The sequence below is a fragment of the Balaenoptera borealis genome (assembly GCF_965194805.1).
Source record: "Balaenoptera borealis genome assembly, chromosome: 1".
NCBI lineage: Eukaryota > Metazoa > Chordata > Mammalia > Artiodactyla > Balaenopteridae > Balaenoptera > Balaenoptera borealis.
In genome coordinates, this window is record NC_138860.1 from 175673166 (window position 1) to 175701140 (window position 27975).

Sequence of the window (27975 nt, forward strand, 5' to 3'; positions counted from 1 at the left end):
AGCCAGGGTTGCCCCACCCCTTTTTCCTTCCGAGCCAATCATTAGCTAGGGTGGGCGGGGCCACGCGCCCCGCACTTGCGCGTTCAGTGGCGGCGGTGGGGCTCCAAGACGGCTGTGCCAAATCCCGAGATGAAGTCGCGGGTGGTGGGCGCCGAGCTATTGCTGCTGCTGCTACTGCTGCAGCTGCAGCTGCATCTGCTGCTGGTGCTCGGCGCGGTGCGGGCTCCGCGCTGCACCCACCCTGCGCGCTGCACCGACCCTCCGCGCCGCTACACCGCGGACTGGCCGAGTCTGGACTCCCGGCCGCTGCCGGCCTGGTTCGACGAGGCCAAATTCGGAGTGTTTGTGCACTGGGGCGTGTTTTCGGTGCCGGCCTGGGGCAGTGAGTGGTTCTGGTGGCACTGGAAGGGCGAAAAGCTGCCACAGTACGAGAGTTTCATGAACGAGAACTACCCGCCCAATTTCACCTATGGCGACTTCGGGCCAAGATTCACTGCGCGCTTCTTCCACCCGGACAGCTGGGCCAACCTGTTCGAGGCCGCCGGGGCCAAGTGAGTGCCGCCGCGGGGGGCGGGCATGGCCCCCCTTCCCCGGCTAGGGCCGACCCGAGCGCCAGGAGGGGGCTTAGGCAGGTGAAAACCGAGCTGGGGGGAGGCTAGGGAGGCTAGGCGACTTGCCGGGTCACACAGGTGTCCGTCTGACTTCAGATACCGGGGGTACTGTTTTGCCTCCTGAAGGATGCAGTATTGAATATGGCACGCCTGATCCTAAAAAGGTGCGTCTGGTTGAGGATTAGAAGGAAATAAAGGTTTCCGGTTGGTGGTTGACTGCAAAGCCCTCAGTGCCTGCACCTGAATATTGAGAGGACTGAGCTAAGTGATACCTCATGTCCCTTCCGGGTCAACAAGGCAATCAGGATTCCAGGATTTTAAGCCGGTGGTATGGAGTCTGATCCTAGTTCAGCTGCGAACTTGAACAAGGCATTTTACCTCCCTACCGCCTCCTTCCATGGTTGTAGACAGGGATTGTGTTCTTCCTTTCAGCTTTTAATATGTCCCGGAGGGAAGGGAGTTCTGGTGTGCAGTGTATTTGGGCAACAATACAGATTCTCTTTCAGCTGCTCTTCTCAATGCCTTGCACGTAGAGAGTGCTCAAGAAATGTCAGAATTGTTTTGAGAACTGTTGCAACTTGCTTGTGGATGGTTCAGAGAACTGAAAGTGCAGAGCACTGGGGCTGGGAAGAGAGAGGCAAGGACTCACAAGGCTGTTGAAGGCTGGGGCTAGTCCTGAAGGAATCATCCTTGAAGACAGGATGTTGCAGGTATTAAGTCAAGGAATGGTGACCCTGAGGCTGCTGGGCGGGAGGTGGGTTGGAGGAGAGTAAAAATGAAGGCAGGTAGGTTTCCCGGCTCCTGACTTAGGGCAGTCTTCCACCCTTACTTTGTCTCCTCACCCATCTTCCAGGTTTTAGTTTCTCTTGGACTTTAAGTTCTCTTGTACTAAATAGAAATTACAACTGATATTTAGTGTTTGCAATTAAGTGTGTGGGAATATTAAGCCTTGAATAAACAAAGGAGGAGTTCACTGTCTTCCAGAAGCCTTAGAAATCCATAATTTTCAAAGGAAGAAGTTAAAATCTGGGAGACATACTTTGTCCAGGACAAGATGCCCTTGCTATGGACAAGATGACTGGCCCAGACAGAAGAAGGGAACTAATGTCCTAGACTCCAAATCCCGTGACTCTAAGGTGAAGGTTCTTTCCACCACACCAGGGGTCTGCAACCATGGCCAGAGGGATTGGTCCTCTGCCTATTTTGGTAAGTTTCTTGAGATGAGAAGGATTTTTACATTTTAAGAGGTTGCTTTAAAGAAGTAGAAGAAGAATATGCCACAGAGAGGACTTTGATCCACAGAGCCTGAAATACTGTCTAGACCTTAAAGTCTTGAGCTTTCCACATCGGCCAGTGATTAAATTGTCACATGTGAGCACCAGCTATTTTTCTGCCATAAAAGTAAATGAAATGGTGAGTGATTTGGTTGTTATTTCAACACTTGCCTTTTCTCCCCTTTTCTTTTGGCCTTTTGTCACCTCTGTGAATGAGAGCCAATTCATATGGGCTTGGTAAAACAGCTTACTTTTTTATCATCCACTATTTCCAGTAGAGATTTCTTTCTCCTTTAGGGCAAAGGGTTTTTTAAAAGAAACTAATCATCGATACACAGAAGGGTTGAAGAACTGGAAAGCCAAGGTGTACATATTTTCCCTTACCTATTCCTTCCTTCTTTCCAAGTCTCCTGCTTGTTTGGGAACTAAGGACTGTGGCTTCCCTGAGTTTGCTTTCATTCCTGGAGCAATACCCAAGGGGTGTTGTGCCTGAAGCAACTCCCGGGGTGTCACTAATATAGTCACTCATACAAGTACAGTTGACCCTTGAACAACATGGGTTTAAACTGCATGGATCCACTTATATGCGGATTTTTTCCAATAAATATACTGGAAAAATTTTTGGAGATTTGCGACAATTTGAAAAACTCACAGAAATATCGAAAATTAAGAAAAAGTTAGGATGTCACGAATGCATAAAATATATAGACACTAGTCTATTTTATCATTTACTACCATAAAATATATACAAATCTATTGTAAAAAGTTAAAATTTATCAAAAGTTACACACACACTTTCAGACCGTACATGGTGCCACTCACAGAAATGTAAAGAAACGTAAAGATGCAGTATTAAAATCATATTGACATTTTACGCCACAACTACTGAGCCCGTGTGCTAGAACTACTGAAGCCCGCGCACCTGGAGCCCGTGCTCTACAAGAGAAGCCACCGTGATGAGAAGTCTGTGCGCCACAATGAAGAGTAGCCCCTGCTCGCCGCAACTATAGAAAAGCCCACGCGCAGCAACAAAGACCCAATGCAGCCAAAAAAAAAAAAAAAAAAAAGGTGCGGGGTGAAGGGTTTCAAGATTTGGATCTTGGAGAAATTCAGGAACTAATTAACCTCACACCTGAGGAATTAACAGAGGACAGCTTGATGGAGATGAGTGCTTCTGAACAAGTGCAGAGGAAGGAGATGTAGAAGAAGCAGTGCCAGAAGACAGATTGACGTTAGACAATCTGGCAGAAGGATTCTGATTACTCAAGACAGCTTTTGACTTCTTTTACCACATGGACCCTTCTATGATATGAGCACTGAAACTAAAGCAAACAGTGAGGACTTCCCTGGTGGTCCCGTGGTTAAGACTCCGCACTTCCAGTGCAGGGAGCACAGGTTTGATCCCTGGTCTGAGAACTAAGATCCCACATGTCAAGCAGTGCAGCCAAAAAATAAAAACAGACAAACAAACAAAGCAAATAGTGGAAGAAGGATTGGTATCATGTAGAAGCATTTTTAGAGAAATGTAAAAGCAGAAAAGGCAGACAGAAATTGCGATGTATTTCCATAATGTTACACTGAATGCCTGCCTCTCCTGCCTCCCTGTCCACCTCTTCTGCCTCTGCCACCCTGAGACAGCAAGACCCACCCCTCCTCTTCCTCTTCTTCTTCCACCTACTCACCATGAAGACCTTTATGATGATCCACTTCCACTTAATGAACAGTGAGTAATCATTATGCCATACAGTTAATAAACGTATCTGCTGCGTATGTGTGTAAGTGCCTTCATGTGAAAACCTAAGAACTGGACGGCAAGAACTGTATGAAACGTTTTTGTGTCATCATCATCGTCAACATTGCCTGAGTATTCAGCACGTAGAACATCATATGCAAGATTGGTATGGAAGTGAATAGCCAATCCTTACATAAGCATAAGGTAAGTGACACAATAAAAAATTACTAATGTATCCATTTTCTTACTGTTTTAAAACTTTGCTTTCAAAGAATTACATTACCATACAGTATGCCCTCCCCTCTACCCCCTCATAATTGGATAAACTGTGTATCAGCCTATCATCACAGGCAAGTAGTTTTTTTTTTTAATGTAACAATGTTTCCAGTACTGTGTTATGAATAGGATTATAATACCATATGCCATAAAAATTTTATAATGATTCATTCATTAGTGTATCGGCTAGGCTACCATGAAGCAATCATACTGATTACACTAGGCTACTGTAAAGCAATCATATTGCTGCTGCTTTATGGTCAACGCACGAATCGTTATACCTGCAAATAAATATGAATTTCTTTTTCACATTAGCTTTTCACTTTTTTTTTTTTTTAAACTAGGATCAGTGAGAAGATTTTGAAATTTTATCTGGTAGACCTCTGGCCGTTTGCTGGTACTACAGCCATCTTTTTTTTTTTTTTTTTAAGTATTTTTAAAATTTATTTATTTATTTATTTATTTATTTATTTATGGCTGTGTTGGGTCTTCGCTTCTGTGCGAGGGCTTTCTCTAGTTGTGGCGAGCGGGGGCCACTCCTCATCGCGGTGCGCGGGCCTCTCACTATCACGGCCTCTCCTGTTGCGGAACACAAGCTCCAGACGCGCAGTCTCAGCAGTTGTGGCTCACGGGCCCAGTCGCTCCGCGGCATGTGGGATCCTCCCAGACCAGGGCTCGAACCCGTGTCCCCTGCATCGGCAGGCAGACTCTCAACCATTGCGCCACCAGGGAAGCCCCAGCTTTTCACTTTTTTTTAAAAATGGAACTGTCATTTTCAGGTTATCTTTTCTTTTCTTTTTTTAATTTTTATTTATTTATTTATTTATTTATTTATTTATTTGTTTGTTTATGGCTGTGTTGGGTCTTCGTTTCTGTGTGAGGGCTTTCTCTATTTGCGGCAAGTGGGGGCCACTCTTCATCGCGGTGCGCAGGCCTCTCAGTATTGCGGCCTCTCTTGTTGCGGAGCACAGGCTCCAGACGCGCAGGCTCAGTAGTTGTGGCTCATGGGCTTAGTTGCTCCACGGCATGTGGGATCTTCCCAGACCAGGGCTCGAACCCGTGTCGCCTGCATTGGCAGGCAGATTCTCAATGACTGCGCCACCAGGGAATCCTCCTTTTCACTTTTTATATCTAGTTTTAGTAATAATTATAACATCTGCAGTGTTTTCTATCATGTAAGACAATATTGATGTAGGTACTGACAGGTGGTTCATCTTGTAAACAGTCAATGTAAACTTATGGTATCAATAAATACAATACAGTACTATAAATGTATTTTCTCTTATGATTTTCTTAAAAACATTTTCTTTTCTCTAGCTTACATTATTGTATTAATACAGTACATAATACATATAACGTACAAAATGGGTGGGGTTTTTTGTTTGTTTGTTTGTTTTTGTCCACACTGCATGGCTTGCAGGATCTTAGTTCCCCGACCAGGGATCGAACCTGTGCCCCCTGCATTGGAAGCGTAGAGTCTTAACCACCGGACTGCCAGGGAAGTCCCCCAAAATGGGCATTAATCAATCATTTATGTTATTGGTAAGGCTTCCAGTCAAGAGTAGGCTATTAGTAGTTAAGTTTTCGGGGAGTCAAGAGTTATACATGGATTTTCTTCTGCACAGGGGGTTGACACTCCTCACCCCCACGTTGTTCAAGGGTCAACCATACGTTTCCTGTAGTCAAGTTCTCCCAACCATTTTAAAAGCCTCAGGCATACCAGGTAAGTTTGTGCCGGTGGCCCACTGCCCACTTCCTTTGTTCATATGGTTTCAATGTCCACAGGTATGTAGTCCTGACAACAAAGCATCACGAAGGCTTCACAAACTGGCCAAGTCCTGTGTCTTGGAACTGGAACTCTAAGGATCTGGGGCCCCATCGTGATTTGGTTGGTGAGTTGGGAACAGCCATCCGAAATAGGTGTGTGTTCACAGATGATTGCTCCATCATCACTTTTGATCTAGCCATCCAATGTGCCGTGCCTTCTCTACTCTTGTGTGTTTTCTAAGTTTGCATTTAACCAGTACCTTGAAGGGCTTCTGGCCTTGAATTAGCAGTGTTTGATGCTTGGCAGTTTTCATATGACCAAAGGTGACACCATCAGAGAAGTTCATAGCCCTGTCTGCTTAGGTGAAGGATACCCAGCGTAGACCCCAATGCTTCATTTGTATTCTGCAAAGGATTTTTTCTGGAAAGCCTACCACCCCAGGCCTTTTCCAGTATCTGATGGAGGCCAGGGTTGGGCCTCTCATCTTTGTGTCCTCCTTAGCTGTCAACACAGAGCTTTGCAGGCATTCAGGGAAGGTTTAGATGAATAGTAGATCAAGAGAGAACTGAAAAGGGCAGTTAAAGCAGCAAAAAGTGAGATAAGGAGCCACCCTGTTGATTCTAATTAATATTTTCTAATATTTGCCACTTAATAAAAAGTAACTTCCCAAGATCAAAATGCTGGGAAGTGGCAGAGGTGGGATTTGAACCCAGGTATTCTGGTTTTGGATCCTATATTTCTGGGTATGTTTGCCTCTAAGGAGGAAAAGTGGTGTTTGTGTCATGCCCAGTCTCAGCTGTATTGTGATTTGGCAAACTTGATGTCCTATTTAAGGGGTAGACCAGCTGCCTGTTTGTATAAGTAAAGTTTGACTGGAACACAGTTGTGCCCATTCATTTATGCATTGTCTCTGGCTGCTTTCAGGCTGCAATTGCAGAGCTGGGATAGAGATCGCAAGGCCTGCAAAGCCTCAAATATTATCTGGTCCATTGAGAAAGCATTTGCTGACTTATGTCACGGGTTAAATATTCAGTTTCCCAATGCTGTGCTCTGCTAATAGTCCTGCTGTAAGACTCTGAGATGTTGATTAGATCTGGACTCTAAGATCCTTGATTTTTACCTTCTTTATATTTATTTAGTCCCTGAATCACGTGATGAAATACTTAACATCAATTGTTTCTGTCTTATCTGTGCCATTGCAATGTTACATTTACTTCTTACTTGTATTATAGCGTTTCCAAAACACTCACTATTCTTAACTCAAAACAAGCTTTATTGTGTATGAAAATAGGTCACTTTAACCATAGTTCATTTGGGGAACGTTAAGAACTATTTTTTTTTTTTTAGAATTTTATTTTTTTATACGGCAGGTTCTCATTAGTTATCCATTTTATACATATTAGTGTATATATGTCAATCCCAATCTCCCAATTCATCACACCACCCCCCCGCCACTTTCCCCCCTTGGTGTCCATACGTTTGTTCTCTACATCTGTGTCTCTATTTCTGCCCTGCAAACCAGTTCATCTGTACCATTTTTCTAGGTTCCACATATATGCGTTAATATATGATATCTGTTTTCTCTTTCTGACATACTTCACTCTGTATGACGGTCTCTAGATCCATCCACGTCTCTACAAATGACCCAATTTCGTTCCTTTTTATGGCTGAGTAATATTCCATTGTATATATGTACCACATCTTCTTTATCCATTCGTCTGTCGATGGGCATTTAGGTTGCTTCCATGACCTGAGTATTGTAAATAGTGCTGCAATGAACATTGGGGTGCATGTGTCTTTTTGAATTATGGTTTTCTCTGGGTATATGCCCAGTAGTGGGATTGCTGGGTCATATGGTAATTCTGTTTTTAGTTTGTTAAGGAACCTCCATACTGTTCTCCATAGTGGCTGTATCAATTTACATTCCCACCAAGAGTGCAAGAGGGTTCCCTTTTCTCCACACCCTCTCCAGCATTTGTTGTTTGTAGACTTTCTGATGATGCCCCTTCTAACTGGTGTGAGGTGATACCTCATTGTAGTTTTGATTTGCATTTCTCTAATAATTAGTGATGTTGAGCAGCTTTTCATGTGCTTCTTGGCCATTTGTATCTCTTCCTTGGAGAAATGTCTATGTAGGTCTTCTGCCCATTTTGGATTGGGTTGTTTGTTTTTTTAATATTGAGCTGAGTGAGCTGTTTATATATTTTGGAGATTAATCCTTTGTCTGTTGATTCGTTTGCAAATATTTTCTCCCATTCTGAGGGTTGTCTTTTCGTCTTGTTTGTAGTTTGCTTTGCAAAAGCTTTTAAGTTTCATTAGGTCCCATTTGTTTATTTTTGTTTTTATTTCCATAACTCTAGGAGGTGGATCAAAAAAGATCTTGCTGTGATTTATGTCAAAGAGTGTTCTTCCTATGTTTTCCTCTAAGAGTTTTATAGTGTCCAGTCTTACATTTAGGTCTCTAATCCATTTTGAGTTTATTTTTGTGTATGGTGTTAGGGAGTATTCTAATTTCATTCTTTGACATGTAGCTGTCCAGTTTTCCCAGCACCACTTATTGAAGAGACTGTCTTTTCTCCATTGTATATCCTTGCCTCCTTTGTCATAGATTAGTTGACCATAGGTGCGTGGGTTTATCTCTGGGCTTTCTCTCCTGTTCCATTGATCTATATTTCTGTTATTGTGCCAGTACCATACTGTCTTGATTACTGTAGCTTTGTAGTATAGTCTGAAGTCGGGGAGTCTGATTCCTCCAGCTCCGTTTTTTTCCCTCAAGACTGCTTTGGCTATTCGGGGTCTTTTGTGTCTCCATACAAATTTTAAGATTTTTTGTTCTAGTTCTGTAAAAAATGCCATTGGTAATTTGATAGGGATTGCATTGAATCTGTAGATTGATTTGGGTAGTATAGTCATTTTCACAATATTGATTCTTCCAATCCAAGAACATGGTATATCTCTCCATCTGTTGGTATCATCTTTAATTTTTTTCAACAGTGTCTTATAGTTTTCTGCATACAGGTCTTTTGTCTCCCTAGGTAGGTTTATTCCTAGGTATTTTATTCTTTTTGTTGCAATGGTAAATGGGAGTGTTTCCATAATTTCTCTTTCAGATTTTTTATCATTAGTGTATAGGAATGCAAGAGATTTCTGTGCATTAATTTTGTATCCTACAACTTTACCAAGTTCATTGATTAGCTCTAGTAGTTTTCTGGTGGCATCTTTAGGATTCTCTATGTATAGTATCATGTCATCTGCAAACAGTGACAGTTTTACTTCTTCTTTTCCAATTTGTATTCCTTTTACTTCTTTTTCTTCTCTGATTGCCGTGGCTAGGACTTCCAAAACTATGTTGAATAAGAGTGGCGAGAGTGGACATCCTTGTCTTGTTCCTGATCTTAGAGGAAATGCTTTCAGTTTTTCACCATTGAGAATGATGTTTGCTGTGGGTTTGTCATATATGGCCTTTATTATGTTGAGGTAGGTTCCCTCTGTGCCCACATTCTTGAGAGTTTTTATCATAAATTGGTGTTGAATTTTGTCAAAAGCTTTTTCTGCATCTATTGAGATGATCATATGGTTTTTATTCTTCAGTTTGTTAATATGGTGTATCACCTTGATTGATTTGTATATATTGAAGAATGCTTGCATCCTTGGGATAAATCCCACTTGATCATGGTGTATGATCCTTTTAATGTGTTGTTGGATTCTGTTTGCTAGTATTTTGTTGAGGATTTTTGCATCTATATTCATCAGTGATATTGGTCTGTAATTTTCTTTTTTTGTCGTATCTTTGTCTGGTTTTGGTATCAGGGTGATGGTGGCCTCATAGAATGAGTTTGGGAGTGTTCCCTCCTCTGCAATTTTTTGGAACAGGTTGAGAAGGATGGGTGTTAGCTCTTCTCTGAATGTTTGATAGAATTCACCTGTGAAGCCATCTGGTCCTGGACTTCTGTTGGAAGATTTTTTTTTTAATTAATTAATTTATTTATTTATGGCTGTGTTGGGTCTTCATTTCTGTGCGAGGGCTTTCTCTAGTTGTGGCAAGCGGGGGCCACTCTTCATTGCGGTGCGCGGGCCTCTCACTATTGTGGCCTCTCTTGTTGCGGAGCACAGGCTCCAGACGCGCAGGCTCCGTAATTGTGGCTCACAGGCCCAGCTGCTCTGTGGCATGTGGGATCTTCCCAGACCAGGGCTCAAACCTGTGTCCCCTGCATTAGCAGGCAGATTCTCAACCACTGCACCACCAGGGAAACCCTGTTGGAAGATATTTAATCACAGTTTCAATTTCATTACTTGTGATTGGTCTGTTCATATTTTCTATTTCTTCCTGGTTCAGTCTTGGAAGGTTATACCTTTCTAAGAATTTGTCCATTTCTTCCAGGTTGTCCATTTTATTGGCATAGAGTTGCTTGTAGTAGTCTCTTAGGATGCTTTGTATTTCTGTGGTGTCTGTTGTAACTTCTCCTTTTTCATTTCTGATTTTATTGATTTGAGTCCTCTCCCTCTTTTTCTTGATGAGTCTGGCTAATGGTTTATCAATTTTGTTTATCTTCTCAAAGAACCAGCTTTTAGTTTTATTGATCTTTGCTATTATTTTCTTTGTTTCTGTTTCGTGTATTTCTGCTCTGATCTTTATGATTTCTTTCCTTCTACTAACTCTGGTTTTTGTTTGTTCTTCTTTCTCTAGTTCCTTTAGGTGTAAGTGTAGATTGTTTATTTGAGATTTTTCTTGTTTCTTGAGGTAGGCTTGTATTGCTATAAACTTCCCTCTTAGAACTGCTTTTGCTGTATCCCATAGGTTTTGGATCATTATGTTTTCATTGTCATTTGTCTCTATGTATTTTTTGATTTCCTCTTTGATTTCTTCGGTGATCTCTTGGTTATTTAGTAACGTATTGTTTAGCCTCCAGGTGTTTGTGTTTTTTACGTGTTTTTCCCTGTAATTTTTTCTAATCTCATAGCGTTCTGGTCAGAAAAGATGCTTGATATGATTTCAATTTTCTTAAATTTACTGAGGCTTGATTTGTGACCCAAGATGTGATCTATCCTGGAGAATGTTCCATGCGCACTTGAGAAGAAAGTGTAATATGCTGTTTTTGGATGGAATGTCCTATAAATATCAATTAAATCTGTCTGGTCTATTGTGTCATTTAAAGCTTGTGTTTCCTTATTAATTTTCTGTTTGGATGATCTGTCCATTGATGTAAGTGAGTTGTTAAAGTCCCCCACTATTATTGTGTTACTGTCGATTTCCTCTTTTATAGCTGTTAGCAGTTGCCTTATGTATTGAGGTGTTGGGTGCATATATAGTTATAATTGTTATATCTTCTTCTTGGATTGATCCCTTGATCATTATGTAGTGTCCTTCCTTGTCTCTTGTAACATTCTTTATTTTAAAGTCTATTTTATCTGATATGAGTATTGCTACTCCAGCTTTCTTTTGATTTCCATTTGCATGGAATATCTTTTTCCATTCCCTCACTTTCAGTCTGTATGTGTCCCTAGGTCTGAAGTGGGTCTCTTGTAGACAGCATATATATGGGTCTTGTTTTTGTATCCATTCAGCAAGCCTGTGTCTTTTGGTTGGAGCATTTAATCCATTCACGTTTAAGGTAATTATCAATATGTATGTACCTATTACCATTTTCTTAATTGTTTTGGATGTGTTTTTGTAGGTCCTTTTCTTCTCTTGTGTTTCCCAGTTAGAGAAGTTCCTTTAGCATTTGTTGTAGAGCTGGTTTGGTGGTGCTGAATTCTCTCAGCTTTTGCTTGTCTGTAAAGCTTTTGATTTCTCCATTGAATCTGAATGAGATCCTTGCTGGGTAGAGTAATCTTGGTTGTAGGTTCTTCCCTTTCATCACTTTAAATATATCATGCCACTCCCTTCTGGCTTGTAGAGTTTCTGCTGAGAAATCAGCTGTTAACCTTATGGGAGTTCCCTTGTATGTTATTTGTCATTTTTCCCTTGTTGCTTTCAATAATTTTTCTTTGTCTTTAATTTTTGTCAGTTTGATTACTATGTGTCTCCACGTGTTTCTCCTTGGGTTTATCCTGCCTGGGACTCTTTGCATTCCTGTACTTGGGTGGCTATTTCCTTTCCCATGTTAGGGAAGTTTTCGACTATAATCTCTTGAAATATTTTCTCAGGTCCTTTCTCTCTCTCTTCTCCTTCTGGGACCCCTATAATGCGAATGTTGTTGCGTTTAATGTTGTCTCAGAGGTCTCTTAGGCTGTCTTCATTTCTTTTCATCCTCTCTTCTTTATTCTGTTCCGCAGCATTGAATTCCACCATACTGTCTTCCAGGTCACTTATCTGTTCTTCTGCCTCAGTTATTCTGCTATTGATTCCTTCTAGTGTATTTTTCATCTCAGTTATTGTATTGTTCATCTCTGTTTGTTTGTTCTTTAATTCTTGTAGGTGTTTATTCTTTAATTCTTCTAGGTCTTTGTTAAACATTTCTTGCATCTTCTCGATCTTTGCCTCCATTCTTTTTCTGAGGTCCTGAATCATCTTCACTGTCATTATTCTGAATTCTTTTTCTGGAAGGTTTCCTATCTCCACTTCATTTAGTTGTTTTTCTGGGGTTTTATCTTGTTCCTTCATCTGGTACCTAGCCCTCTGCCTTTTCATCTTGTCTGTCTTTCTGTGAATGTGGTTTTTGTTCCACAGGCTGCAGGATTGTAGTTCTTCTTGCTTCTGCTCACATTAAGAACTATTAATAAATCTTATATGAAACAATAAACCTATATTAATTAATTCAGCTACACAGAAAATGTTACTAATGATTATTTGAGTGGTAAGATTTTAGATATTTTATTCTTTATACTTGTCTCTATTTTCTAGTATCTCTTCCATATGTATTCTTACGATTGACAGAAAACGTTTTTTAATGGGACTACATGTTATTGAGATAATTGACTTAAAAGACAAAAGATGGTTTACATGACATTTGGTGTTAAGGTATTTATGTATAAAAATAATTTGTTATGTGTATTATCAAAAACATAGTAAGCCCAATCATTTTGCTTAAGTGAATGATGATATAATTTAAGGAAATGGTTGTGGATCCTGCCCCTCTGCATGCCCTATGGATAAGTTTCACTGAGATGTAAAAATGCTGCAACTGATTTTTCTTAAAATAAATTATTTTTTCTTTGCTTAATGACAGTTGCTGTCCTGTTTTTCTGTTTAAGGAACATACGCTATGGACTCTATCACTCACTCTTAGAATGGTTCCATCCTCTCTACCTACGTGATAAGAAAAATGGCTTCAAAACACAGCATTTTGTCCGTGCAAAAACAATGCCAGAGCTATATGACCTTGTTAGCAGGTACAAAACAGAAATTTTTTTGGCCTTATGACCTTCAGCAATGACACCTGAGCTTCTTATAGGATACTGTTAAGTTGAGGGGAAGGGGAAAAGGGGTAGGACATCAAAATAGTAAAAGTAGTGGTTGTGTTAAGACAAAATATATTTTTTCTTCCTACTTTTCAGAACTTTCATAATATGGTCATATTGCCTCTATAAATTGAAACCAACAAAACTGAGGATGGTAGTAAGTCAAAACTTCAGTTCCCTCCTTACATGCTATTTTCTTTGTCAGGACCTTGAAGAAGGGCAACATGGTCTAACGGACACTGAAGAGGATTTGGCATCTGGCAGATTTGTATTTGAATCCTGGCTCTTGTTACTTACAGGCCTTAAACAGGTCACCGTTCTGAGCCTCAGATTCTTGCTCTGTGAAGTGGGGATAATAATGCCTTCTGTATAGGGCTCAGCATAGTATGTGAAAAGTATCTGTCACTATGCCTGGTACAGAATAATGGTGGTGTTATTACCATTATTCTTAAAATGATGACTTTCACTTTGGCATTTGTCCCTAGTCTTCACCACGTTTTATTCTGAGTTTACCCTTCTTGCTTCTGGGGCTCCTAGAGGATGGTGGACCTTTAAAGGTTAAGAGGCAGCCACCTCTGCCTGGACGCTCATTGTAGACCAGAAGACAAAAAAAAACTCCTTGCATCCAGATGACTTCTCTAAGGAAATAGTACAGTTGTAAGAGGTCAGCATAGGCTTTAAGTCAGAAGTCCAGTTCTTTTTTCTTACTGACTGTATAGCCTTGAACAAACTACTTCATCTTCCGAGAACTCAGTTTCTTTATCTGTTTATACATCACAGGGTTGTCGTGAGAATGAATGAGGTAATGAGTATAAAGTGCCTAGTACAGTTTCTCGTACACAGTGGAACACAGACCAACAGTGCTTCTCTCACCTCTCAGACAGGCAGTCATTTTCCTGGAATCAACCTGCTGTTCTAAGTAGTTACGGAGTACAGCACAAGATTAGGCATCAGGCAGATTTGCATGTGGGTTCCAGCTCCTGTTACTTACCAGCTTTGTCACCTAAAACAAAGTACCCTACGGAGCATTAGGTTCTTGCTTTCTAAAGTGAGAATAATAATGCTTACCTTATAGTTATAAATACACACACACACACTCACACCTCATAGGACTCAGAGTAATAATATGTGAAAGATGCAACTGTGGCTCAAGTGAATTCAATAGATTTTTATAGTCAAAGTTTTGGGTAGTTGTCCCCAAAAATGCATTTGGCAGAACAGTTCAAGCTCTTAATACATCTTAAAAGCAGAAACATTAATCCTATAGTTCTGGAGCACCACTCTTTTCATTGGAATTAGTTGCCGGAAGGAAACCAGATTGTATGCACACTGATTACAACTCTACTTTTTAAGTTAAGACATTAAAAAGAAAAAGATTAGGAAATACACCAAAGTGCTGTGTATTAAACAGTGGTTGTGTTAGCTAAGGGGTGTGTGTGTGTGCCTGTGTTGTCGTTTTTGTCTCTTTAGTTTTCCACCTTCTCTGCACTGCGGTAGTTTTTTGGTACTTTCCAAATAGGAGAAAATTAATTTTAAAATATTTGTTGCAAAGATAGATCCATAAGACTTTACTATGAATGGATTCAGATAATAAACATTGTTCTCATTGCTTGGCTCTCAGGTACAAACCTGACTTGATTTGGTCTGATGGAGAGTGGGAATGTCCTGATACTTATTGGAACTCGACAAATTTTCTTGCTTGGCTCTACAATGATAGCCCAGTTAAGGTACATGATTATATGACTTATCTCTTATTTTTCTGTTTTGATAAAAGAAAATGTGAGGAACCAAGATCCAGAGTAATAACAATAACGACAACAGCAACAATAATAAATAGTAATATCAACGTGGGTGTGGTAGGGATCAGGGAACTTAGTGGATGTTAAAGGTTTCTCCGTTAATTCTTTTTTGGCCCCTTACTTGGAGTATAATCTTTCTTCTTCTCCTTTAATTATTGATTTTTACAAGATAGTTTTAAATCTTCTTAAATTTAAGTAGGCTAGAAATAGTATGTAGAAGTCCCAGACCACCATAGAGAAAATAAACTATTAAGTAAACAGACATTATAAATGAGAAAACCACCCCAAAAATTAATATATAAAACATGTAAAATTAAATGATAAGAATAAAATGTGAATATCTATGACTTCACCTACTCTATGTTGATTATGTAGTTTAACTCTTAAGGGGAAATTTCATTTCCCTTATATTCCAAATTCTTTTTTTTTAAATTAATTAACTTATTTTATTTTTTTGGCTGTGTTGGGTCTCCGTTGCTGCACACCAGCTTTCTCTAATTGAGACAAGCAGGGGCTACTCTTCGTTGCGGTGCACAGGCTTCTCATTGCAGTGGCTTCTCTTGTTGCAGAGCGCAGGCTCTAGGCGCATGGGCTTCAGTAGTTGTGGCACACGGGCTCAGTAGCTGTGGCTCACGGGCTCTAGAACGCAGGCTCTGTAGTTGTGGCGCACGGGCTTAGTTGCCGTGGATGGCATGTGGAATTTTCCCGGACCAGGGCTCGAACCTGCGTCCCCTGCGTTGGCAGGTGGATTCTTTTTTTTTTTTTTTTTTTTAATTATTTATTTATTTATTTATTTTTGGCTGTGTTGGGTCCTCGTTTCTGTGCGAGGGCTTTCTCCAGTTGCGGCGAGCGGGGGCCACCCTTCATTGCGGTGCGTGGGCCTCTCACCGTCGCGGCGTCTCTTGCAGCGGAACACAAGCTCCAGACGCGCAGGCTCAGTAGTTGTGGCTCACGGGCCTAGTTGCTCCGCGGCATGTGGGATCTTCCCAGACCAGGGCTCGAACCCGTGTCCCCTGCATTGGCAGGCAGACTCTCAACCACTGCGCCACCAGGGGAGCCCTGGCAGGCGGATTCTTAACCACTGTGCCACCAGGGGAGTCCCTCCAAATTCCTGAGGGAACTTTGCCTACCTTGTCCTCTCCCCCATAATCAACACTATTACGCTGCACAATAGCTGCCCATTTAAAGTTTGTATTTCAGTACACTTACAAAGCAGCAGACATCTTAATCTTCACTATAGAAAATTTCAGAAATTTTACATAGTCTAGATTTGTTGTGGATTTTAAAGAAAAATCTAAGTATAAGACCAGTTTGAACTGAGCTTTCTTGGTAGATTCGTAAACCTCTAAGGATCTCATTGGGTAAATATTACTAAATTCAGAAAATGGGGAGAAAGAAAAAAGGAAAGATCCTATGTGACAAACTGAAGCAAATTCAGATTGGTTTTCTGGGACTTGCGAGATGTGTGGGGACCTCTAGTGGCGCAGTATTGTGGTTCTTCCCCGATGGTCCTCAGGCTCGGGTGGCTCCGTTGTGGATCCTTGGGTGGGACACCACAGACCCTATTCTACCCACTCTTGTTCTGAATGCTCTCTCACGCATTGGGAAAGAGGGTTGTTTTGGAGATATACTCATGTTAGGAAAGTACTTTTAGGAGAAATAGTCCCTTCTCCTTACTTATCCTCCATTCTCTCTAGTTCCCACGTGGCTCACTCCTGAGCTCTCCGCAGGTCTTCCCTGGGAGGTCACCTTCCTCGTCACCCTATCTAAAATTGCAACATGCCCCTGTCACACTGTATGTCTTTCTTTGCTTTATCTTTCTCTTACCACTAAGATATTGATATTGGCCTAACATATTTCAGATATCATTTACCTCATTACTATCTGTCTCCCTCACTAAAGTGTCAGCTTTGTGAGGGCAAGCGTTTGGGTCTGTTCACTGCTATGTCCCCAACCCCACAAACAGTACTTGGCCCAGTTAGGCGCATAGTAAGTATTGGTGCAATGTAAACTAAATCTGGCTCCTGGCCATTTATATTCTTTCCTGGAAGAAGCAAGAAACACTCCTGGATCGGTGTTCCCTGTTTATGTTCATCCCTAACTCTGCTGTGATGTCACAGTATAATTTTTCACATATCTGTCTCCTCAGCTAGTCTCTGCTGGATTTCTGAGGGTAAGAACTGTGTTTTATTTACCCTATATAACCCAGTATGAGCCTCATAGTAGTATTTTTTTAAAACACTTATTTATTTATTTATTTGGCTACGTCAGGTCTTAGTTGCGGTGCACGGGCTCAGTAGTTGTGGCACACGGGCTCTCTAGTTGTGGCGCGCGAGCTCTAGGGCACACGGGCTTAGTTGCCTCACAGCATGTAGGATCGTAGTTCCCCGACCAGGGATCGAACCTGCATCCCCTGCACTGGAAGGTGGCTTGTTAACCACTGGACGGCCAGGGAAGTCCCTTATAGTAGTAGTAAACATTTACATTGTTATTCCATGTAAGGATTTCTCAAAGTTCAGCAAAACCTTGAGGGAAGGAAAAGAATGTCTGATTTTTTCTTACCTAAGTAAAGAAAGTCAGGGTTGTATCGTGGAAAGCATCCTGAGCTGGGTTCAAATACCTGATTCACAGGCCCAGCTTTCTGAAACTCTGCCTGGGGATGTGACCTCGGGCAAGTCTCCTCCTCTCCATTTCTCCTCTGATAGAATAAGTGGTTTACTAGGTGATTTAAACAGGCCATTCCAGCTCTGACATTACACATTGCTAGGCCAGGGTTTCTCAGCCTCGGTACTATTGACATTCGGGGCTGGGTTTTTCTTTGTTGTGAGGGCACTATCCTGTATGTTGTAAGATGTTTAGAAGCATCCCTGGTCTCCACCCACTAGGTGGCAGTAGCACCATCCCCAGTTGTGACAACCAAAAGAACTGTCTCTAGATTTTGCTAAAAGTCTTGTCCAGGGCAAAATGGCCCACAGTTAAGAAACACTGCTCTCGGGCTTCCCTGGTGGCGCAGTGGTTAAGAATCCGCCTGCCAATGCAGGGGACACGGGTTCAAGCCTTGGTCCGGGAAGATCCCACATGCCGCGGAGCAACTAAGCCTGTGCGCCACAACCACTGAGCCTGTGCTCTAGAGCCCATGAGCCACAACTACTGAGCCCGCGCGCCACAGCTACTGAATCCCGCGCGCCTAGAGCCTGCGCACCACAACGAAGAGTAGCCCCCGCTCTCCGCAACTAGAGAAAGCCCACGCACAGCAATGAAGATCCAACACAGCCAAAAATAAAATAAAATTAAAAAAAAAAGAAACACTGCTCTTGACTAAGTCTGCTTCTTGCTTGCAAGTAGGCACCTAATATATCAAACTGTGTTACATAAGGAAGCTAAGTGATTTTACCCCCGATGACCCCGGTACTCCTTCCTCCTTTAGGATGTTGTTGTAGTAAATGACCGATGGGGTCAGAACTGTTCCTGTCGCCATGGAGGATACTACAACTGTCAAGATAAATTCAAGCCAGAGACGTTGCCAGATCACAAATGGGAGATGTGCACCTCAATAGACAAGCTGTCCTGGGGCTATCGTCGCGACATGGCAATGGCTGACATCACAAGTGAATCTCGAATCATTTCGGTAAGAGCACCTGTGAGGTAGTGATTTGTTAACTACCTTCTGACTAAGAGTGGTGGAAGCACTGTGGTTGGAAGTGCAGGCTGATAGATCCCTTTAGGGTTACTGAACACACTCATAAAACCTGTCCTAAGGAACTAGGTATAATTAAGAAGAGTTCTGTACAGAGACGTTTTTCCCAGGATTATTTTCAGTTTGACATTTGGGTTGTTTCAATTTCTTGCCACCATAAAGGAATAATTATGTAGATTTAGGGATTTTCCTTAACCATTAAAATGTTTCTGAATGTAATATGGATTAATGCTTAGAGGGTTGATGTAGTATCACAACTATATAGAAGTAACTGCATAAGAAAAACACCAAAAGGAAACATCAAAAGTTAATGGTGTGATGTCTTTGGGGTACTGTAACAAAACCTCCTTTTTAAAATATTCTGTATGTAGCCTTAATTTTTCTGGGCTGCCTTGAAGTGCTACCGTTTGAGGTCACACTAAACACACATGCATCCCACTCCAAAAATCTTAAAGAATATATCTCTTTACAGCATGTTTTCCTGAAGGGGCAACATACACATTTATATAGCCCACCACATACACAGTGTCCTGAAATTCATCAGATCTTTTCTACCTCCCCAGAGTCTCCACAGCACCTGCTCTGAATCTCTCCTCTCTGATCCCTGTCTTCTCTCTGGATGGCTCCATGGGATTCCTTCATGGCCAAGTGCTCTGTTTTCAGTTCCCCTGCTCACACTCTGTGCTTCTGACACACGACCCTTCCCACTGCATATGGCACCACAGCAGGTGCCGGTTCACGGGGAAGTGCCTGTGATTACTCCCTGGAATTCGAGTTAATATATTTCTCCGCCTTGTAGCAGGATTTTAAAATTTTCTCATATAAGCCTATCCTGCTTTTATAATGACAAAAATATATAGTATTTTCCAAAGGGTAAAGGATATTCACAAAACAGAGGGAGAATGTAGCCTAGATTCTTTTTCTTCCCTTCATCTGTGTGTTCTAAGCATTTCTCCAGTCTTGGCATTCAGAGCTGGGATTTTCCTTGTTTCTGTTCTCTCCAGGAACTGATTCAGACAGTAAGTTTGGGAGGCAACTATCTTCTCAACATTGGACCAACTAAAGATGGACTGATTGTTCCCATCTTCCAAGAAAGGCTTCTTGCTGTTGGGAAGTGGCTGAGCATCAATGGGGAGGCTATCTATGCCTCCAAACCATGGAGGGTACAATCTGAAAAAAACACGACCTCTGTGTGGTGAGTCTAGTCTTCTGTTACGTGCAGGAACGGGATGTGGCCCATCCTGAGCCGGCATCTCCTTGGGTCCACAATGGTACAAGCCAGGCTGGGAGTCATCTTGAGGAAATGCAGAAGCGGTCCTTTTGCTATTCAATTTGTGCCCAGGTTTATGTTTTAGGCCCCAGGGTATCTTTGACTAGTAAGGGAGGCCGAAGGCTTGGTGAAAAAAGAAAGAGCTACAAAGTATCAGTCAATTTGCTTGACAATGTTACCCCACCTCCTAAAAATACTAACAGCTGATATTTGTACAACATCCACAATACGCAGGCTTCATTCTAAATTCTTTCCCCTCATTTAATCCCCTCAACAATCCCACCAAGTTGATACTATCATTATCAGGTTACAAGTGAGAAAGCAGACTCAGGGCAGTAATATCACTTGCCTAGAATTGCAGAGCTACTAAATGGAGAAGTCACGATTCATACTTGGATTGTGGATCTAGTTATTTGATCTTGCGCTTCAGTTTTTTTCAACTGCAAAATGGGGTGATGATATGTAACTTCCTAGAGTGTTTGTGAGGGTTAAATGAGATAACATATGTAAAGTATCAGCAGAGTGCCAGGCACAAACTAACTGCTCAGTGAAAGACCTCTGTAAGTGTTATACCAGAGAGCAGGGGTCTTTGGATCAGGGGAAACACGTTCATCCTTCTGTTTTGGATGAGTTTCTATTTAGTGATTTTCACCCTCTTCTCTAAGCATGGTGAAATCTCAGAACAACAAACTTGTCTTGGGAATTCCCTGGCGGTCCAGTGGTTAGGACTCTGCGCTTTCACTGCCATGGGCCAGGGTTCGATCCCTGGTCGGGGAGCTAAGATCCCACAAGCTGTGTTGGGTGGCCAAAAATTTAAAGACAAAAAAAATTTTTAAATTAAAAACAAAAACCCAAATTTGTCTTCGTTGTACACCTTGCCCTTGTTATATCCTTGACTGTTTTCATATGGATTTGGAGTCAAAGAATGATTTGAATAATGAGGCAAATGGCTTCAGCGTGAGATAACTAGTATAAGAGTTAAAAATTTTTTAAGAAAACTTAGAACCCCATCCAGAGAGAAAATGGAAGATATCACCAGAAAGAATCTTCCAGGGCTGCTTTCTTCCCACGGACCTTAATTGGTATCGAGTTATTAGTGCTTCCTCGTAGCAGTGACAGACTGAAGGTCTTGGAATTGGTAGATAATTGAAAGGGGAACATGTAAGGTCATGTGGCAGGGTAATAAGCCAGGTATCTTTGACAGTGATGTTTCTTTTTTCCCAGGTATACCTCAAAAGGATCAGCTGTTTATGCCATTTTCCTGCACTGGCCAGAAGATGGAATCTTAAGCCTTAAATCCCCTATAACTACTTCGACTACAGAGGTAAAGAGCCTCAGTCAGTCTTGTCAGAGATGTAACTTTTTGTAAAGGAATTGGCAAGCCTTCTCTAATTCTTCCTTCCTTCCCCAGGTTTTTCCCATATTTATTCCCCTTTTGGACTGTCTTCCCTGCCATGGCCCAGCATAGTTGTTTCCCACCATGTTCGGGCCACAGTCTGTGCTCATCTGTGCATTAATGTTTTTTCCATTCCCTTTTGCTTTCTACAGGTAACAATGCTGGGAATCGAAAAGCATCTGAAGTGGTCCCCAAATCCAGGTGAAGGTCTCCTCGTGTACCTGCCCCAGTTACCACCCTCTGCTCTTCCGACTGAGTTTGCTTGGACTGTAAAGCTGACAGGAGTGGAGTGATCATTGGAGTTCAACAAGAAAGGGACACTGCCTGCACTTTGATTTTCCTCTTATAGTACCATCACTGTAATAAACTGCTCTTGTGTACTCACACATCTCTTTTCCAACGCATTTTAATAAAAGGAATGAATTACGTTACGCTGATGTCTCACAGGATCAAAGATCTGAGATCGATTGCTAGCATCTCTCTCTCTGATCAGCAGAAGGGATTGAACAGTTAAGCTCATCCTAACTTTGGGAATTATCTACGATGGAAACTTCACTCTATTCTGTGTTTCATAACCTGCTTGTTTACTCAAATGACTTCAGATCAAGAATAAGCCAAGTCATCCCGTTGCCTATGGGAGGAGCTGAAAAGGATTTGGCAAAATCCACCACATGCTATTTATTTAGCATCAAATGTGACCAATTACCCCCACCTACCCCCAGGAGCAGGAGATCCTGGAGGGGAAGGAAAATGCTTCCTAGTCTGCTAATAGTCAGCTTTTTAGAAGTTTCCAAAGCAAACTAAGAGCTCTGAAATTCAGTCTATATACAGTGATACTATGAAGAAAATGAATGTGATTCTGCCCTGCTTTCTTGAATACAATCAAATAAATAAATTTGTACATCAAATTATTTTCTACCAAAAAGCATGTTGTAGCTTTCTTCTTCCAGTTTCTATATGGATTGCTTATAGCCTTACGTTTATGTTTTATAAAAAAGTAGAAGGGGGGTAACCTGCCAAGTCTCTTTAATGCAGAGCAAAGAAAGTAATTCCTTTGGTTCTTCTACTCCTCACTTCTAGTACCATTCTTTTGAGGTGACTATCAGTTCACCCTCTTTAATTGTTATAGATCTAATAAAGTGTTCTGTTTCTTTTTTATTTACTACATGTATTTGGAAATCCTTACCCTACATTTACAGAAAATTTGTTTTTCTCAAGCACATATGAAACATTTACAAGTGTAAATACCAAAGACGCAATAGCATATGGACTATATAGTATGTCTGCAACATGTTTAAAGGACCATAAGAACTTGGAGGAAAAAAACTTATGTTTGGAAATTTTAAAACACACGTCTAAATACTTATTGATCAAAGAAAGCACCATATGGGGAGTTAGAAAATACTTAGAATGATAATGAAAACACTATGCATTGAAACTTGTGAAATGTAGGTTTAAAAAAAAGTCTTTAGAGAGGGTTCTGGGAAGATGGCAGAGAGGAATCACCAAGAATCTGTCTCCTCGCCTAGACAACAATTGCACTGGCAGAATCTGATGTAACTGGTGTAACTATTTTAATGTAACTATTTTGAAACTCTGGAGTCTAAGGAAGGCTTGCAACTTCCAGAGGAAGACTTGGATGGTAAATTCCAGTTAATTCTGTTCAGTTTCAGCTACCCATCCCTCATCCCTAGTCATGGAGTAGGCAGCTGTGCATGTGTTCTTGGAGCGACTTACACACAGCTTGTGAGAGCCTAGCTGGGCAAAAGGACCCTGTCCTCCAAATGTCAGGGATTTGTGCTCTGATTGCTGCTTTTGACCACAGAGTTACAGGCAGAGAGGTGGGCAAGCCATTGTTGTACCTTCCCCATTGTTGCAAGCCCCTCCTCCAACAGCTAAAGTCACTTCCAGAGGATTTAAAGGGCTGGTGCTCTTTTTCCCCCCTTTTGGGAGCTAGACATTAAAGGTTAGGAAATTCAAAAACAACTGCTTATGTGGGGAATATTAGAAAGTGACCATGCATGTCCAGAGAAAGAGTCAGAAAAGGCCTGAGAAGATCTTAAGTTTACACCTCTAGCTTATCCGTGGCAGCCTGCAACAATCAAAAAGGAAAAAAAAGCAATGAACAAAAACTACAAAAATCAGCAAACCCTGGGGAAGGGGGAGGGTCTGATTTCCAGAGTTGCCATATTATTAGATTCAAATGTCCAGTTTTCAACAACAAGAACAACAACAAAATCACAAGACATACAAAGAAACATGAAAGTATGGCCCATTCAAAAGAAAATAGTAAATCAACAGAAACTGTTCCTGGAAAAGAACTGATGGCAGATATGCTAGACAAAAACTTTAAAATAACTGTTTTTAAAATGTGCAAATAACTAAAGGAAGATGTGGAGAAAGTCAAGAAAATGATGTATGAGTGAAATGAATATATCAATAAAGAGACAAAAATCCTAAAAATAAAAATTCTGGAGTTGAAAAGTATAATAACTGAAATGAAAATTTCACTAAAGGGATTCAAAGACAGAGTTGAGTAGGCAGAAGAAAGAACAGTGAACTTGATGATAGGACAGTGGAAATTATTGAGTCTGAGGAACAGAAAGAAAAAAGATTGAAGAAAAGATCATATATTTGGCCATGAATTAGTCTCAGTAGATATTTTTAAATAGGTATTTTTCATAGTATCTTCTATGACCACAACTAGATGAAGTTAGATATCAATAACAGAGGGAAAACTGGAAAATTCACCAAATTGTGGAAACTAAACAATGCACTCTTAAACAACCAATGCATCAAAAAAGAGATCACAAGGAAAATTAGAAAATACTTAGAGATGAATGAAAACAAAAACACAACATACCAAAGCCAGCAAAAGCAGTGCTAAGGGGGAAATTTATTGGTATAAACACATCCAAAAAAAAAAGAAGAAGAAGAAGAAGGGAAATTTCAAATCAACAACCTAAATCTAGAACTTAAGGAACTAGAAAAAGAAGAACAAACTAAAACTATAACCAGCAGAAGGAAGGAAACAATAAAGATTAGAGCAAGATAAACAATATAAAAACAATAGAGAAAATCAATGGAACCAAAAGTTGATTCTTAAAAAAGTCAACAAAATGGCAAGCCTGTAGCTAAATGGACTAAGAAATAAAGAGAAGAGGCTCAAATTACTAAAATTAGAAATGAAGGTGGGGACATTACTACCAATTCCACAGAAATAAAAAGAATTATAAGAAAGAACTATGAACAATTGTATGCCAGCAAACAGGATAACCTAGATGAAAGTGGACAAATTCCTAGAAACAAAACCTACCAAGACTAAATCATGAAGAAATAGAAAAATCTGAATAGATCTATAACTAGTAAGGAGATTGAATCAGTAAAAAGAAATCCCCTGACAAAGAAAAGCCCTGGACCTGATGGCTTCTTTGGTGAATTCTACCAACATTTAAAGAAGAACTAAAAAGAGCTAACACCAATTCTTCTCAAACTTTTCCCAAAAATTGAAGAGGAGAGAACACTTCATAACTCATTCCATACCACCCTGATACCAAAGCCAGACAAAGACACTACAAGAAAACAAAACTACAGGCCAATATCCCTTATGAACATTAGTACAAAAATCCTCAACAAAGTACTATCAAACTGAATTCAACAGTATAGTAAAGGGATTATATGTCATGACCAACTGGGTTTTATTCCTGGAATGCAAGTATGGTTCAACATACAGAAATCAATCAGTGTAACACACCACATTAACAGGATGAAGAAAAAAAACCACATGAGCGTCTCAATTGATGATGAACAAGCATTTGACAAAATTTAACACCTTTGCATGACAAAAACACTGAACAGGGCTTCCCTGGTGGTGCAGTGGTTGAGAGTCTGCCTGCCGATGCAGGGGACGCAGGTTCGAGCCCTGGTCTGGGAGGATCCCACATGCCGCGGAGCGGCTGGGCCCGTGGGCCACAATTACTGAGCCTGTGCGTCTGGAGCCTGCGCGTCTGGAGCCTGCGCGTCTGGAGCCTGTGCTCCGCAACGGGGGAGGCCACGATGGTGGGAGGCCCGTGCACCGCGATGGGGAGTGGCCCCCGCTTGCCGCAACTAGAGAGGGCCCTCGCACAGAAACGAAGACCCAACACAGCCATAAATAAATAAATAAATAAATCCCATTTAAAAAAAAAAAAGAAAAAAAAACACTGAACAAACTAGGAACAGAAGAAAACTACCTACTGAATACAAGCCATATATGAAAAAACTACATCAGACATCATACTCAAGGGTGAAAGACTGAAAGCTTTTCTTCCAAGATCAAGAACAGGACAAGAATTCCCACTTTCACCATATTAAACATAGTACTTAGAGTTTTAGCCAGAGCAACTAGGCAAGAAAAATAAAAGGCATCCAAATTGTAAGTGAAGAATTAAAAGTATCTCTGTTTGCAGATGATATGATCTTATATATAGAAAACCCTAAAGATTCCACACAAAAAAATCTGTTAGTTACAACAGTAATCAAAACAGCATGGTACTTGCATAAAGCAGACATGTAGACCAATGGAATAAAACAGAAACCAGAAATAAATTCTCACATATATGGACAAATTATTTTTGACAAGTGTGCCAAGACCACTCAATGGGGAAAGGACAGTCTTCAAAAAATGATGCTGGGAAAACTGGATATCCATATGCAAAGAATGAAGTTAAAACCTAACCTGACACCATACAAAAGTTAACTCAAAACAAATCAAATATCTACATGTAAGACCTAAAACAATACAAGTCTTCAAAGAAAACATAGGACAAAACCTTCATGATATGGATTTGGCAGTGCTTTATTGGCTATGCCACCAAAGGCACAGACGACAAAAGAAAAAATAGACAAAAAGACTTCATGAAAATTTAAAAATCTTGTGCATTAAAAGGCACTCTCAGGGCCCGCGCACCGCGATGAAGAGTGGCCCCCACTTGCCGCAACTGGAGAAAGCCCTCGCACAGAAACGAAGACCCAACACAGCCATAAATAAATAAATAAATAATTAAAAAAAAAAAAAAGAAAAAAAAAAGGCACTCTCAGGAGAGTTTTAAAAAAAAGCAACCCCCAGAATGACAGATAATATTTGCAAATCATATATCTGATATGGGATTAATATCCAGAATACATAGTGAACTACTAAAATTCAATTAACAACAACAAAAAAAAGTAATTCAAAAATGGGCAAAGGACTTGAATAGACATTTTTCCGAAGAAGATATACAAATGACCAATAAGACATGAAAGATATTCAAAATTACTAAGCACTAGGGCAATGCAAATTAAAACCGCAGTGAGATACCACTTCATAATCATTAGGATGGCTATTATCAAAAAACAAAAGCCAGAAAATAACAAGTGTTGGCAAAAATATGGAGAAATTGGAACTGTTGTGCATTACTGGTAGGAATGTAAAATGGTGCAGCTGGTTGCAGAAAACAGTATAGCAGTTTCTGAAAAAATTAAACAGAAAACTACCACATGGTCCAGCAATTCCACTTTTTGGATATATACCCAAAAGAACTGAAAACAGAATCTCAAAGAGATTATTTGTAGTCCCATGTTCATAGCAGCATTATTCACAATAGCTAAAACATGGAAGCATATATATATGTAGCTGATTCTTAAACAATATGGGTTTGAACTGTGCAAGTCCATTTATATGCAGATTTTTAAAATAAATACTACAGTACTAACCCAATCAAAAATGGGCAGAAGACCTAAATAGACATTTCTCCAAAGAAGACATACAGATGACCAAAAGGCACGTGAAAAGATGCTCATCATTGCTAATTATTAGAAAAATGCAAATCAAAACTACAATGAGGTACCACCTCACACCGGTCAGAATGGCCATCATTAAAGTCTACAAATAACAAACGCTGGAAACGGTGTGGAGAAAAAGGAACCCTCCTACAGTGTTGGTGGGAATGTAAACTGGCACAGCCACTATGGAAGACAGTATGGAGGTTCCTCAAAAAACTAAAACTAGAGCTGCCATATGATCCAGCAATCCTACTCCTTGGCATATATCTGGAAAAAAACTATAATTTAAAAAGATACATGCACCCCTGTGTTCATAGCAACACTATTTACAATAGCCAAGACACAGAAACAGCCTGAATGTCCGTCGACAGATGAATGGATAAAGAAGATGTGGTATATATAGATGGGAATTCCCTGGTGGTCCAGTGGTTAGGACTCTGCCCTGTCACTGCCAAGGGCCCGGGTTCAATCCCTGTTTGAGCCAAAAAAAAAAAAAAAAAGATGTGATATATATATATGTAAAGATACATGTATCTATATCTATATCCACAATGGACTACTACTTAGCCATAAAAAAGAATGAAATAATGCCATTTGCGGCAACATGGATGGACCTAGAGGTTATCATACTAAGTGAAGTAAGTCAGACAGAGAAAGACAAATACCATATGATATCACTTATATGTAGAATCTAAAATATGACACAAATGAACTTATCTACAAAACAGAAACAGACTCACAGACATATAGAACAGACTTGTGGTTGCCAAGAGGGAGGGAGGGTGGGGAGGATGGGGAGGGACGGGCTGGGAGTTTGGGATTAGCAGATGCAAACTATTATATATAGAATGGATAAACAACAAGGTCCTACTGTATAGCACAGGGAACTATATTCAATATTCTTTAATAAACCATAATGGAAAAGAATATGGGGCAGAAGGGTGGCCAT

General features: G+C 40.6%; 1 protein-coding gene across 3 annotated transcripts; it reads left to right on the forward strand.

Annotated features, from left to right (window-relative positions):
* The first annotated feature begins 71 nt into the window (after positions 1–71).
* Positions 72–22149, forward strand: FUCA1 (alpha-L-fucosidase 1). Of its 3 annotated transcripts, XM_082399492.1 has the most exons (9): positions 320–551; positions 3524–3608; positions 5679–5813; positions 12856–12993; positions 14684–14789; positions 18289–18489; positions 19563–19753; positions 21053–21152; positions 21377–22149. In XM_082399492.1, the coding sequence occupies exons 1-9, from the start codon at positions 470–472 to the stop codon at positions 21515–21517; spliced, it is 1179 nt and encodes a 392-aa protein (XP_082255618.1). In that variant the 5' UTR covers positions 320–469; the 3' UTR covers positions 21518–22149. The 3 variants fall into 3 exon arrangements, with proteins under 3 accessions (XP_082255616.1, XP_082255617.1, XP_082255618.1); XM_082399490.1 differs by lacking the exon at positions 3524–3608 and having other exon boundaries at positions 72–551; XM_082399491.1 differs by lacking the exons at positions 3524–3608; positions 5679–5813 and having other exon boundaries at positions 72–551.
* The last annotated feature ends 5826 nt before the right edge of the window (positions 22150–27975 follow it).